Here is a 16,724-nt window from a genome sequence, read left to right as displayed (position 1 = left end):
CGGGGTCAGAAGTTGATGCATATACGAAACGGTCGGACGAACTGGCCATCTTGTGTCCAACCATGGTGGACCCTCCAAACAAGCGTATCGAATTGTACCTCAAGGGTCTAGCCTCAGAAGTTCAGAGCCATGCTACATCGGCTAACCTCGATAATGCCCCAGACATTCACGGATCAGGCAGTGGAACAGAACAGGCTGCCTAGTTGTATCAGCACTATTACTACCGCTATCACTTCTGCTACTCCCGCTACTCCTAATGACAACAAGCGGGAAAGGGATGGGTATTTCAGCAAGAGTTCAACTACCGTTCGGTCTCAAGCACAGCAGCAGTGAAAGAAAAGAAGTTGGAAGATCATCCAGTTGTATGCGACTATACTCAGGTGTTTCCTAAAGATTTACCTGGTCTACCGCCGCATCATCAGGACGAATTTCAAATCGAGCTCGCTCCAGGAGCAGCACCCATAGCTCGAGCACCGTATCGCTTAACTCCACCAGAATCGGAAGAACTATCGACGCAGCTACCAGGAATCTTGGATAAGGGATTTATCCGACCTAGCTCTTCGCCTTGGGGAGCTCCAGTGTTATTTGTGAAGAAGAAAGACGGTACGTTCAGAATGTGCATCGACTACCGTGAACTCAACAAGGTGACGGTGAAGAACCGTTATCCTCTTCCGCGTATAGATGACTTATTCGACCAGCTGCAAGGGTCGTGTTACTATTCCAAGATTGATTTAAGGTCAGGTTATCATCAGCTAAGAGTCCGGGATGAGGACGTCTCCAAAACCGCTTTCAGAACTCGTTACGGTCACTACGAGTTTCTGGTCATGCCATTCGGGCTTACAAACGCGCCTGCAGTCTTCATGGATCTTATGAACAGGGTGTGTAAACCCTATCTAGACAAGTTCGTCATTGCCTTCATCGACGCCATTCTGATCTACTCCAAGAGTCAGGAGGAACACGAGCAGCACTTACGTCTTATCTTGGAACTTCTTCGAAAGGAACAATTGTACGCCAAGTTTTCAAAATGCGACTTCTGGCTTCATGAAGTCCACTTCTTAGGCCATGTGGTGAACAGGGATGGGATTCATGTTGATCCATCCAAGGTAGATTCGATCAGGAACTGGCCTGCACCGCGTACACCGACAGAAATACGTCGATCCTTGGGTCTGGCAGGTTACTACAGACGGTTTATTAGAGGCTTTTCAAAGATCACGCAACCACTTACGCTACTGACACAGAATGGTGTTACCTATCGCTGGGGAGAGCCCCAGGAGACTGCTTTTCAGCACCTAAAGGAATGACTTTGCAGTGCACCTATCCTCTCATTGCCAGAGGGCACAGACGACTTCGTGGTTTATTGTGATGCATCCATTCGGGGACTGGGATGTGTGTTAATGCAGCGCGACAAGGTTATCGCTTACGCCTCTCGTCAACTCAAGGTTCACGAGCGCAACTACACGACGCACGATTTAGAGCTGGGAGCTGTTGTTTTCGCGCTTAAGATATGGCGACACTACCTGTACGGTACCAGGTGCACGATTTACACCGATCACAGGAGTCTCGAGCATATCCTTAAGCAGAAGGATTTGAATATGCGTCAACGACGATGGGTCGAGTTACTTAACGATTACGAGTGCGCTATCAAGTATCATCCAGGCAAAGCCAATGTTGTGGCGGATGCCCTTAGTCGAAAGGACACTTTACCACGGCGCGTGCGAGCGCTACAGCTTACGATTCAGCCTAGCCTTCCTGCTCAGATACGAGCTGCTCAGACAGAAGCCCTGAAGCCCGAAAACGTCAAGGCTGAAGCCTTACGCGGCTCACGACAACAAATGGAACAAAAGGCGGACGGCGCCTACTATGTCACGGGCCGGATTTGGGTCCCTCTCTATGGCGGTCTACGCGAACTCGTAATGGACGAAGCACACAAGTCTCGCTACTCGGTACATCCAGGGTCGGATAAAATGTACCACGACATCAGCACTACATATTGGTGGCCTAGTATGAAGGCCCACATTGCTACGTACGTTGGAAAATGCTTGACCTGTGCGAGAGTCAAGGTCGAATATCAGAAACCAACTGGCCTACTTCAACAGCCTATGATACCACAGTGGAAATGGGAAGAAATTTCCATGGACTTTGTTACAGGCCTACCGAGATCTCAGCGTGGGAACGACACAATATGGGTGATCGTGGATCGACTCACCAAGTCTGCACACTTCCTGGCTATTAAGGAAACGGATACGTTCTCCACTCTCGCAGATATCTACCTCAAGGAAGTTGTTTCGAGGCACGGGGTGCCCATTTCTATTATTTCGGATCGGGATGCACGATTCACGTCAGAACTACGGCATGCGATGCACAAAGCGTTTGGCTCACGTTTAGACATGAGCACAGCATATCACCCTCAGACGGATGGGCAGTCTGAGCGAACTATTCAAGACATGCTTCGAGCGTGTGTTATTGATTTCGGCAACGGCTGGGAAAGGCACCTCCCTTTAGTGGAGTTTTCGTACAATAACAGTTATCACACCAGCATTCAAGCCGCTCCATTCGAGGCATTCTACGGACGTAAATGCCGGTCACCTCTCTGTTGGGCAGAGGTGGGGGATAGTCGAATTACGGGTCCAGAGATTGTAGTGGACGCTATAGAAAAGATTGCACAGATACGACAACGCATGACGGCAGCACGCGACCGTCAGAAAGCCTACGCGGGCAAGCGTAGCAAGCCTTGGAATTTCAGGTCGGGGACCGGGTTTTATTGAAAGTCTCACCCTGGAAGGGTGTGGTTCGATTTAGTAAACGAGGCAAACTCAATCCACGGTATGTTGGACCATTTGAAATCACTGAAGGAATAGGCCCAGTAGCCTACAGACTGAACCTACCAACTGAACTCGGTGCAGTTCACTATGTATTTCACGTGTCGAATCTGAAGAAGTGTCTGTCAGATAAGACCCTCATAGTTCCTTTAAGGAACTGACTATCGACGAGCGGTTGCAGTTCGTCGAGGAACCAGTTGAAATCACGGACCGGGATGCTAAGGTCCTCAAACACGAGAGAATCCCTCTTGTTCGAGTTCGTTGGAACTCCCGACGTGGCCCAGAGTACACCTGGGAACGCGAAGATCAAATGACAGAAAAGTATCCCCAGTTATTCGAAAACCATGCAACCACTACTGAGGCTGAAGCTACGACTACTGAATTTCGGGACGAAATTCCAAATCAACGGGGGGATGATGTGACACCCCGGGGAAAAACCAGTGAATAATACAGCTTACCTAGCTTCCTCAGTGAGTGCGTACCAAATTTCGGGACGAAATTTCTTTCAAGTTGGGGATAATGTGACAACTCGAGTTTCTGACTTTCACTTTCGCATTTAATGCGCATTGACTTTGACTGTCTAGCTGTTTGAATTATGGATTTGTAATTGTACTCGTTGTGTTTTAATGAGACATATCGTCATTGTGCCTATATGTGATTACTTGCTATAATAGAAAATAATATTGGAATTATTATTAGAATTATTATTAAACACTTAGTCTAGATCGAAACATAGTTCGAAGGATCCGAAGGACTCGAAGGACCACGAAGCATATCCTTCGAGCACGAAACATATCCTTCGACATCATTCGGCCCGCAAACATCACGAAACATATCCTTCGATATGTTTCGGCCCAGTCATTTTAAATGGGCTTGGCCCATTACTGTGAAATGTTATATACGAAACACATGCATAGTCGGCAGTTTTTGAGAAAAACCCTAGAACACTTTTGATCTGTGACGGCAACCACAACTCATACGGAGATCTTTGCTGATCGATTCTCTTATTTTCTACCCCGGTTAGTGTCCACATTACATGATTTCTTGAATTATCAATCGTATGTAAATATGTTGGTTGTATGTTAACTGATTTGTAAGATGATTGTGTATGGGTATTAATCGGAATTGTATGCACATTTGTGATTATGGTCAAATGATTTCATGTTCGGTGTTACGAATCGTTTTGTTAATCGGCTAGTTAATCCAGTCAGGGTGATCGATCGGATAGGAAATTTATGTTTGTTAAATGGATGATTGGTAATACGATTTGATGATAACTTGTGATTTAGAATATTGTAATCGGACACGTTTATGTAATCGGCGCATATGTGTTAATCGGATAGTTTGAATGATCTTGTTTCAGATTAGGGTTCTTGATAAACATGAGAATCATGCTTGGTTGATCTTGTTGATGTTAGCAGATTTGTGAAAATTGTGTTAATGGTTAATCGGATAAACGTAACAGTTACTTATCAATACACCGAAAGATACCGACCCCTCGAACCATAGTAGTTGACCGAAGGATTGTTTGGCCGAAAGATACTCGTTGACCGAACCATAGTTTGACCGACAGATAGTTGGACCGAAAGATAATTGGACCGACAGATAGTTGGACCGAGAGATAACATGGTCCGAAGGATAACCTTCGGTCCGAAAGATAATGGACTGTCGAAGGATGAATTATGAAGTATGAATCGAAAGATGTTAGGGTTTTGCATAATGTCTTGAACAATTGAACATATGTTGAATTAATTGACATGCCATGCTTGGTGATGAACATGTTTGTGTAATACTACGTGTTGTACTGATATGCAAACTGACTGCTATGTGAACCAATTAATTGCATGCGTAACATTTCGAGCATGAACTGATTTTGCTATACGTGTATACATAGGACGTGATTAATTAACTGTGAGCACTTATTTAGCATACCGAGCAAACCAAGGTGAGTTCACACTCTTACCAAGGCATGGGATTCCCGGGGTGTTGGGAATGGGATTGAAAGGTTGATTAGATACTTTATTGACACTATGCCTAGACTTCTACTTTACCATCCTCGGTTGTGAAGGATACCTATAGTTACGAGTAGTCTAGTGGTTATACAACGTGGAACACCACCACACAGTAACGTGGAACACCACCACACAGTAACGTGGAACACCACCACACAGTAACGTGGAACACCACCACACAGTAACGTGGAACACCACCACACAGTAACGTGGAACACCACCACACAGTAACGTGGAACACCACCACCAATAGAACATACAATCGGCCCGGTAGAGCCACCTGTTACAAACGAACTTACTATTACGCATTTACTTTCTGTGAACTCGCTCAACTAGTTTGTTGATCATTCTGTTACATGCCTTGCAGATCGTTAGGTACCTGGAGCTTGCACTGGAGAAGCGGGTCGTTGTGGACAAGGATCGTGACTTTTCTGTTAAACTATTATGACACTTGAAACTGTTAGCTACTACTGGTTTATTTACTATGCTTCCGCTACATTTTGAAACGATGATTTGTTTGATCACCTTTTGTATTGAATGGATGGTTTTCATTTATTTTACTTAATATTAAATGCATGTTCAATATGATTGGTGGCTTGATCCTGGTCAGTCACGCTCCCAAGCGGTGATACTCCGCAGGTGGATTTTGGGGGTGTGACATATATGCATCAGTTTATATTTAGTTTATATCATTTTTCACATGCGATTTCTTTTTTTATACATGCGATTTTGAATTATAATAAAGCATAAGATTTGTTCAAAGATATATAATTCATTCATGCGATTTTAAATTATAATAAAGCATAAGATTTGTTCAAAACATATATCGAAAATACAAAATAGTTTTAATTGTCAAACACAGCTACAACCATAAAACGATTAAACAGAAATTTAGTTACTTGAAGCAAAGATTTTGTCACGTTCAGTAGAGCTGAACTCCATCTTCTCCTTGACAGTGTTTAGAGTATCTGTCAGGAAAGAGAAGGCTAAGTCATCAGCTCGAGATTGCTCTTTTATGTGATCCAAAGCTTTGTCTCTGAAGCTTGTTGGTGGCTCTTGAAGTAGCTTTTCCCATACTGCTTGATTGTTCTTGATTTGTTCAAGGATTTTGCCCTGCACATCAAGAACCAGATGAGAAGATGTGAAATCAGTGCTTATTTCTGTCAACGTGCGAGTTGACAATAGCTCATTGATTGCAATGTTTTTGATTTTTTCCATATCTTCAGATGCCATTTTTGTTTTGTCTGTGTTTTTGTGTGTGTTTTATTTGGTCTTCTATGTCTTAATATGGAAGGTAGTTATCAAGGTTTTTTTATATTAATATAGTAAATTTATTATATAGGTAGGGTGGTAAGTTCAGTAGTATTTATTGTAAAATTCATCATTACATGTCAATTTATAGTCACATCGTCAATAAATTAAGTTTTTTATATAAAATAATATCATTTTTAGTTTTTAAGATTGGTAGTTTTTTTTTTTTTTTGCATTTTTGTTACAAAGTATTTTTTTAAAGTGTTGTTTGCAGTCTTCCTTATTCGAAATCGCACTTGATTCGAAAGAAATTCGCAAACTGTAAGAAACAAACTTTTAAATATCCTTTTTTATGATATCGCATGTTTAAATTATCTGAAATCGCACACTATATGAAGGGGTTTTTGAAAAGTTTTGATATCGCATGAATTCGCAAACTATATGAAATCTCAAAGAATTCTTAACTTTTTACTGATATCGCATATGCATCCCATGAATTCGCAAACTATATGAAATGTCAAAGAATTCTTTTTATACCGAATTCGCATTTGGATTATCGACGTTTTCGCACATTATCTGCATCATCTTCTTCGATAGTCAGTGCATACAGAATTTCTAAATTCATCAGAAGTTCATTTTCTCAGAAGAGTTTGGTGAATAGGAATCGATCGATTTGGTGAATAAGAATCGATCGATTTTTGGTTAATTGTTATAATTTCGTTTATGGTTTTGATTTAGGGATCTTACGTTATGATTTTTGAGGTTTTGTTCGCCGTTTATAAGGTGTTTTGATCTTAAATTTGACGATTTTAACCTTGGCGGTTTCTTTTTTTATTAATCCTATGTTGATAATTTTAATAGAAAAAGGCGCTGTTTAAGAAAGATGATCCGACGGTTGTGGACGACGCGTACATAATGTACGATTAGGTTATTTGTATGATAACCGGCCTCTATATATATATATATATATATAGGGTAAGACCATGTGTAGTGGTTTAGCAAAATAATGCCCCTACCATGGCGCATTATTCGACACGTGGCAGTCCAGTCAGCATGGGGCGTTATTGCAAAAGCGGCGTAGTGGGAATAATGCCCAAATAATGCTCCTTCCAATTATTAAACAATTATTTTTGTGGTTAAAAAAAAAAGGAAACTACAAGTGCCCCAAACCCATTGGCTAGTCAACATGGTTGGCCGGATCTTGAGCATTGTTTTAAAAAAGCTAAACAATTTTTTTTTTCAAAAATAATGCCCCAAAATGCCCCATGTAATGGGTTGGGGGCGTTTTTAGGCGTTTTTTTTCAATTTTTTTTAAAAACCACGCCCCACTACGGGTGGTCTAAGGTTCATGCGAGAACCACCTTTATTGCGAGAACCGCGAGAACCAATGTGAACACAACCTAAAATAGCTAAAAAAACCTAAAAAAAATCTAACCCCCACCCCCCCCCCCACAAAAAAAAAACCTAAACCCCCCCCCCCCCAAGCTAAATGCTAAAAACTAAAACCCCCAAAAAACCTAACACCCCCCCCCCCCTAGCTAAAATGCTAAAAACTAAACCCCCAAAAAACCTAAAAAAAATCAAAATTTTTTTAAATATTTTTTATGTTAAAATCGCTACTTTTAGTAGCCAAAAAAAAATTTTTTTTAACTATTTTTAGGCATTTTTGGTTGTGTTCACATTGGCTCTCGCGGTTCTCGCAATAAAGGGTGGTTCCTAACGGATCTTTGTCCTATATATATATATAGGATTAGGTTCATTTGTAAACAACTTCTTGAGAGTGAACTGAGTGAACTAATCTTGGCTCTTTAATCTTTTTTAAATTAAAGGGGTAAGATTGATATTAGCCAAGTATTTTTAATTAAAGTCCCTTAATTTTCTCATCTCTTAACTCTCCCTTTCTCTCTCTCTCTCTCATTTTTAATTATTTCTCCATTATTTTAATTATAAGAGATCAGTGTTGCAAAAATCGTGATTACTCGGCGATTAATCGCCGACTAGTCACTAGTCGGCCTCCTACTGAGTAATATTTCACTAATCAGTCAAAAAATCGTTAGTCGGTCCAAGCCGCCCTAGTCGGCCCATTTGAAATCCTTACAAAACAGACCCAAGATTAGAACTTTAGCCCATTTTCCTTATCCCTTACCCTAATATGACGAAGAATTTGAGTCGGAGAAAGAGGATGAAGTAGACGAGGAGATTGAATACGAGTCGGATGGTGTCGAAATCATTGAACACTACGGGGATGACGATTACATTTGAGCTATTTGTTAATGTTTGAATTTTAAATACTGAGACTTGTTATGTTATTACTTATATGTAAGTTTAGTTTGTATTTTGAACTACTTTTACCTTTTTAATATTATATTGATATGGATATGTGAGTATATATATACATTGTCACACCCCAACCGATGTCAAAAACATCGGGGTGCGAGCACTAAGCGTTCAGATTGCTCATGAGATTCCATAACACTAGAAGTTTCGATAAATATTAATCAAGATTTCATAATAAATTGTCTAAAAGCACCAAACATCTAAATAATCAAATACAATCATCCAAAATAGTTTCGAAGTTTCTAAATTTAACTAACATGTGTTTCTAAGCAGCATCCTAGCAAGTTCTTGATTCACGGCATCCTATCAGCCTGCAACATGTATTAAAATAGAGTCAGTACAAAAATGTACCGGGGAGTATACAAGTTTGAGTATATAGAATAATAGATTAAAACAACTCATATCCACAATGTAAGTAATAAAATAGTTTCAGCCGTGCTAGTGTCGCAGTCCAATCAGTGATAGCCCAAGTATCTCGATGCTTTAGTGTTTACCCAAGACTCAAGGTAAACTAGAATCCTCCTAACAATACCCCCGAGAATAATGGGGAGGTGCATCTCCTATAGCGCTACTATTGTTAAGGCGGAAATACACACCCTGGATTAAACGTCACATAGCATAAATAGAATACTAGAATGCACAAGTTTCACATACACGTAGGATATAGTTTAGTTTGCAAAGTCTCAAGTTTCGTAGTTTAATAGAATACATGTTACATCCCAAAGTTTAAAGCAAAAAGGGATCGAGTCTACTCACAGTGATTGCTTAACAGTTAAGACTGTTATTGGATCAAAGGGAGCTCTTTTAGAATTAGCCTGATTAGATTACAACAGATAAGTGTCGGGCAGAGTAACGAGATTTCACAAGTGTCGTATCAGTCACTGGATCGGATGGCTGTTCGATCGGATGGCTATCTGATCGGATTACCACTCGATCGGGTGACTAATGTGTGAGTGGGACGGGTGGCTGTCCGATTGGATGGCTATCCAATCGGATTGCCACTCGATCCAAGTGTCAAGTGTTGCTAAGTGTCTTGGTTGCCTTGATCGGATGGCTATCCGATCGGATTGCCACTCGATCAAGTGTTCTAAAGTTTCAAGTTCCTGAAAAAGTTTCTAAGTGTTGAAAGATTATGAGACAAGTGTCACCTGATCGGGTGGCTGCTCGATCGGGTGGCTATCCGATCGGATTGCCAATCAATCGAGTGGTCCTCATCTCGTCTATATTTTTGTAAAGTTTATGAGTTTCTGGTTTAACGACGATGGACGGTACATATTGAGAAAACAGTAAACTCATCAATATTCAGCCGTTCTGATCGGATGGGAATCATCCCCGCCCGATCAGTCGCCTTGTTCATAACGAGTTCATGTCAGAATCCGTATTTCGGCCATCTTTTCCGGCATCAACCCGTTTCCAAACCAACTCCAGACCATTCATCAAGTCTACAGTCCGTTTAGACCCGGATTCCTCCGTTTAAAGTGAAAAGTTGAAGAAAAGATGAGGATAACTTTAACTTTAGCTTGAAAAGTCTAGATTTAACATAGATTCAGTGAAAAACACATGGAATACCTCAGATCTGATCTAGATCTTACCAGGAATGACATCATATAGTAGTTTGTACAAACCACCATGATGACGTCATCCTCAAGGACTCAGATCAAAGAGATTTCACGGTGAAAAGTGTGATTCCAAAGGAGATCCATGTAGAGAATGAAGTGTAGATCAAGAAAGTACAAGGATCTAGCGTAATATGTACCAAAATCGCCGAGAAATCAAAGAAATGAGGTGTGCGTGCGTCTGTGTCGAGTGAGGCTGTCACATCAATGAAGGACTGATGTGACAGGCTTATTTATCGTGTGGGAGAGAGACTAGGGCGATGTGTAAGGATCGGATGGTGGGTCGATCGAGTGGCCATCCGATCGGGTGGTCATCCGATCGGATGGCTATCTGATCGGATGGTCATCCGATCGGATTGCCACTCGGTCAATCCTATCCTTTCCGCGTTCCCGTCCTTGATTCGTTTCCGATTTAGATTAAGCGTTGCGTTGCGTACTATTTGGTAAAAGTATCACATAACTAGATTACATCATAAACATCAAAAGTTTCCAAGTTTCATATATTCAGCCAGTGACAAGACTCCAGTCTATCGTTCAACCAAGAATCAAGTTGCACGAGTCTCAAGAGTCAAGCACCAAATAAGTATCAAGAGTCAAGAGTCTAGTCTAGTTTCCCAAGTATCAAGTATCAAGAATCCAAGTATCAAGTATCTAGATTTAAGTGTATAGTAATTAAGACTCAAAGCATCAAAAGTATCGACATTACATAGATTAGGGACTAAAACTGACAATAGGCAAAGTATAGGGACTAAACTTGCCAAAAGCCTAAAGTTTAGGGACGCAGGGCGTTACATACATATTTATAAAAATAATGAAATTTATATATAAAATTTCTGATCCGATTAATCCCGAGTAATCCCGAGTATTCGCTAGTCGCCACCTCACCGGCCGACTAGCGACTCACGAGTTCTCCAACCTTGTAAGAGATTGAAGGGATAATGTTTTTTTTTAAACAAACTTTTATGTTCTTTTTAAAATTAAATATTAAACCCCATGTTTTTAACATATTTGTATACATGTCAGTATATACAAGACTTATACACTTGTGTATTATTACATTTTGTTCTCACAGGTCTGTATAAACCAGATTTATACACTTGTGTATTATTTGAGTATATATGTGTATACATGTCGGTATATACCAGACGTATACATCTGTATATTATTCAAGTAAATAGTGTATACAGGTCGGTATACCGGACTTATACACCCGTGTATTATTACATCTTGTTTCCACTATGCATCTTTTCATTAAATATTGATCTAATACATATATGTATAGAGAATGTAATTAAATAGTTTTTATCGTTTTCTAGATTGAACAATATTTGATAATGTTTGTATTTTTTTTAAGTTATCAAATATTAAGTTAGGTAATTTGTGAGAGAAAAAAAGTATAGAGAGTATAATTAAATATTCTTTTAATTGGAAAAAGAAATTAGGAGAGAGAAAAAAATCAATTAATTAAATGGAGAGAGAAAAATACAATTATACCCTTATGTCTATTAAAATACATATAAGTTATAAAAGATAATTACAATCTTCTCATTAAAGAAAAAAATCTAGATCTACAAAATTAATAGTCAGGATTAGTTCATTTTGTTTAAAAATACATCATTGTTCACTCATGAATCCTACCCTATATATATATATATATATATATAGGCCGGTTATCATACAAATAACCTAATCGTACATTATGTACGCGTCGTCCACAACCGTCGGATCATCTTTCTTAAACAGCGCCTTTTTCTATTAAAATTATCAACATAGGATTAATAAAAAAGAAACCGCCAAGGTTAAAATCGTCAAATTTAAGATCAAAACACCTGATAAACGGCGAACAAAACCTCAAAAATCATAACGTAAGATCCCTAAATCAAAACCAAAAACGAAATTATAACAATTAACCAAAAATCGATCGATTCTTATTCACCAAATCGGTCGATTCCTATTCACCAAACTCTTCTGAGAAAATGAACTTCTGATAAATTTAGAAATTCTGTATGCACTGACTATCGAAGAAGATGACGCAGATTGTCAAATCATGTGCGAAAACATCGATAATCCAAATGCGAATTCGGTATAAAAAGAATTCTTTGACATTTCATATAGTTTGCGAATTCATGGGATGCATATGCGATATCAGTAAAAAGTTAAGAATTCTCTGAGATTTCATATAGTTTGCGAATTCATGCGATATCAAAACTTTTCAAAAACCCCTTCATATAGTGTGCGATTTCAGATAATTTAAACATGCGATATCATAAAAAAGGATATTTAAAAGTTTGTTTCTTACAGTTTGCAAATTTCTTTCGAATCAAGTGCGATTTCGAATAAGGAAGACTGCAAACAAAACTTTAAAAAAATACTTTGTAACAAAAATGCAAAAAAAAAAAAGACTACCAATCTTAAAAACTAAAAATGATATTATTTTATATAAAAAAACTTAATTTATTAACGATATGACTATAAATTGACATGTAATGATGAATTTTACAATAAATACTACCGAACTTACCACCCTACCTATATAATAAATTTACTATATTAATATAAAAAAACCTTGATAACTACCTTCCATATTAAGACATAGAAGACCAAATAAAACACACACAAAAACACAGACAAAACAAAAATGGCATCTGAAGATATGGAAAAAATCAAAAACATTGCAATCAAGGAGCTATTATCAACTCGCACGTTGACAGAAATAAGCACTGATGTCACCTCTTCTCATCTGGTTCTTGATGTGCAGGGAAAAATCCTTGAACAAATCAAGAACAATCAAGCAGTATGGGAAAAGCTACTTCAAGAACCACCAACAAGCTTCAGAGACAAAGCTTTGGATCACATAAAAGAGCAATCTCGAGCTGATGACTTAGCCTTCTCTTTCCTGACAGATGCTCTAAACACTGTCAAGGAGAAGATGGAGTTCAGCTCTACTGAACGTGACAAAATCTTTGCTTCAAGTAACTAAATTTCTATTTAATCGTTTTATGGTTGTAGCTGTGTTTGACAATAAAAACTATTTTGTATTTTCGATATATGTTTTGAACAAATCTTATGGTTTATTATAATTTAAAATCGCATGAATGAATTATATATCTTTGAACAAATCTTATGCTTTATTATAATTCAAAATCGCATGTATAAAAAAAGAAATCGCATGTGAAAAATGATATAAACTAAATATAAACTGATGCATATAAAATCGCAAGTTTATAAATACTAAAATCGCATGTGAAAAATGATATACATAAATGAATATAAAATCGCATGTGTTACGTATAAATTCGCATTTACATTTAAAAAAACATTACTCATCCTCGTCATCTTCATCTCGAGACACCTCTTCCCACTGATCTTCTTCTTCATATCCATCATCACTACTGTAATCTTCAAAGTCATCTTCCTCTTCGTCGTCTTCACCCTTATTGTCTTGGTCTCTCAAACCATCTTCAATCTGGACACCCTTCATCTTCTTTTTTCCCTGTTTACCTTGTTGTTTGGCTTTAAGCTCGCCGCAAGTCCGAATGTCATGACCTTTTTCATTGCATACGCTACATGTCCTTGACCTTTTCCCTTTGCGGTTGATCATCTGTTCCTTCTTGGATTTAATCCTTCTATGCGAGCCGCGGCCTTTGTTTCTTATACCAGCCGGCACACGAACAGTAGGGGGGGCATTAGTTACTGGTTGTTGATAACCAATCAACTTTGAAAATCGGTCAAATTTTGGATCAAGTTGCTTGGTTATGCGACTCTAATCAACTCTCTCTTTAAGCTGCATCATTTGATCCCTCACTAAAACAAGTTGATCAAGGTCGGAAATCAAATTACTAACCAAATACTCCCCTGTATGAATGATTTCACGAGCAATCCGTTTAGCCTTGTGTTGCACATCCTTACCACCAATATTTAGATTATACTTCACATTTAACTCATTGGGCACCACATCCTTCGTCCATCTCTTCGTAACATATTTGTTTGGAATTTCTTTAACACCAAACATCTTGAAAAGAAAATAGATGTGTTTACATAGCAGCCCATACTGCTCAAAACAAAACAGCTACACTGTGTAGTTACATCATTTTCAAGATTCTTGAACCACACCTAGCAAATAACCAAAAAAAATAATAATAAGATTTAAAATCGCATGTATAAACATAACAATTTCGCATGTTTAAACAATCATGTAAGTGAGTTAAATTAATATCGCATGTGGAACATAACAATTTCGCATTTCTAGAAAATAATGTAAAATAAATAAACTAAAATCGCATATGTAATGTAACAAATTCGCATATCTAAAAAAACATGAAAAATACCTCCAATAAACCATCTCCATGTGCTTTAAAGTCCTTCAACAATATTCTGATACGTAGACCTTCAACTTTGGTGTTCATCGGCAAACATTCGGAAATTGTTCCATGTATCTCTAATTGCTGATCAAAAATTATAGACCTGGTGTAGATCTTAGCAGCATCTTTTTCCAATGTTGTTTGACTCCAATCAGCTGGCTCAGTATATCTTGAAATATGATCATTTTTTCTATGATTGAACCTTTGAACATCCATTGCCCCATCAAAATAATTCATAAACTCTACGAGTGTGAGTTGTGAATTAGCAACCTGACAAAAAAAACGGTTCTCACTCTCTGATCTTGAAGTTGTTCTCATAAGACCTGACATTGGCTCATGCCGGTAAAAAGCCGGAATCCACATGGATCTCATCCCAAACATGTCATCAATCCATTTGTTTTCAGTAAGACCAAACTCAATCATCACCAACTTCCACTGTCTCTCGAATTCTTCGGGCTTAATCGAATCAGTCCAAACAATGTCGCACATCCTCCTTTTAAACTCATCATTATTGCACAACTCGTGCCCAACCTTTAACAATAAATGCATTTTATATCAGTCTATTACAAAAAACTATAATAATAAAAAATAACACCAACAAAAACACAAAAATATTGCATGCTCTACCTTATCTGCCACTTTTTTCATTATGTGCCACATACACAATCTGTGTCTGCTAATAAGGAAAACCTCCTCAATAGCCTGTTTCATAGCAGGGTCTTGATCCGTCACTACAACATTAGGCTACCGACCAAATGACTTTAAAAATGAATTTAGAAGCCATTTATATGATTCAATACTCTCTGATGCCAACAACCCAGCTGAGAGTGTTACATTCCGACAGCGGTTGTCAATGCCTGTGAACGGAACAAACACCATCTTGTACCTGAATAACAAATGAGAAATCACGTTTATTATATGCGAATTAATAAAAATCAAATGCGAAACCAGGGGGAAAGGCATGCGATATATTCAACACCACTCTGTTGTCTACACATGCGATATTGAACACTCATTAGCAAACAACACATGCGAAAAATCAGTAACAAAACATGTTTGTCTTTGAAACAGTTACCTGTTTATCTTGAAGGTTGCATCGAACGATATCACATCGCCAAATTCCATGTAGTTAAGCTTGCATAAACCATCAGCCCAGAACAAACTAGTTAACCGTTTGTCATCATCAACAGAATATTCAAACGAATAATCAGCTAAATATTTTTTTTTGTCAGTCATCCTATTTATAACCATGTCAGCGTCATACTCTCCTATATAGCTATTTATTCGCTTACTAAAATTTTTGCAATCATCAACCGTGGCACCAACGTTCTCGAAACCACCATAACGTTTCCTCATTATATGGAAAGCTTTGACAGGACCAAGGTTTAAAGTGCCTAGTTCCCATACCATCTCCTCCTGGCCATCTGACAATTGTATGTATGCTGGGAGCATGTGAATGTCATTTTGACAAACAAACTTATGGTTATGACCATCAACAAATCTCTTAAATGTATATAATCTACCATCGACAGTGCAAATCATAAGTTGAGCTTTGCATCCGGTCCTAATAGTCCTCCTGTTCCTTGTTTTGAATTGCTTTTTGACTTCGAATTATCATTAATACACACAGGCTTATTGTAGGATCGTTCTCCGACCTATTTGAGTCGTTCAGAGAAGTTCGTATCCGAATTAAGAGGCGGAAACTAATAATTCGGTGCTATTGAAGCTGTATTCACTTTAATATTGTTGTTTTATTGATTACTTGCAAGATTACACGATCAGACAGCACTTCGGCAGAGTACAGGAACAAAACACCATCAACTATGTGTTTTGGATCGCCCCTAAGACCTATATATAGGCTTTCTGGTCCGCTCATACGTACATGTACGTATGAGCGGTCCTACATTGACAGAAAAGCGGTCCTACATTATACCACATAAGCGATCCATGACCTATACTGATACAAGAGCGGTCCTAGATGTGTACATATAAGCGATCCTATACAAAACTACTATTTCTAGGATTCCGTGTCATTTCTGATCTGTTTAAATTCAAAACTCGATGGAAGACGTAGTCAGCAGACGTAAGTGTACCAACAGACTCCCCCTCGGATGTTGACGGAGTCTTCATAGAGTCTTCGCACAAGTCAAACTACAGTCTTCATCAGTCGACAACCTGCCTCTGAAATATCTGTCGTTCCAAGAATCCTCGTTCTCTATCTTCATCATCAACAAACTCTTCTCTCTCAGCTGTTGACACGGTGTCTTCAGACTCCCCCTCTCACACAGCTGGGATCGTAGTCTGGAATTCAAACTTTCACTGGATTCA

The 16,724-nt window shown here is 38.6% G+C and overlaps 1 protein-coding gene across 1 annotated transcript; it reads right to left on the bottom strand.

Moving 5' to 3' along the window:
• Window positions 1-13,354: 13,354 nt before the first annotated feature.
• On the bottom strand, window positions 13,355-15,647 carry LOC118491165 (protein FAR-RED IMPAIRED RESPONSE 1-like). Its single transcript, XM_035988676.1, has 6 exons — window positions 15,472-15,647; window positions 15,231-15,282; window positions 15,087-15,140; window positions 14,364-14,927; window positions 13,909-14,047; window positions 13,355-13,728 (listed from the first exon to the last, which is right to left on the bottom strand). Exons 1-6 carry the CDS (start codon window positions 15,645-15,647, stop codon window positions 13,355-13,357), a joined length of 1,359 nt encoding a protein of 452 aa, XP_035844569.1.
• Window positions 15,648-16,724: the final 1,077 nt, after the last annotated feature.

Source organism: Helianthus annuus, chromosome 1 (assembly GCF_002127325.2).
Source record: "Helianthus annuus cultivar XRQ/B chromosome 1, HanXRQr2.0-SUNRISE, whole genome shotgun sequence".
Classification (NCBI taxonomy): Eukaryota; Viridiplantae; Streptophyta; class Magnoliopsida; order Asterales; family Asteraceae; genus Helianthus; species Helianthus annuus.
Note: the sequence above shows the minus strand (reverse complement) of the source record. Positions and strands in the feature narration are given on the sequence as shown.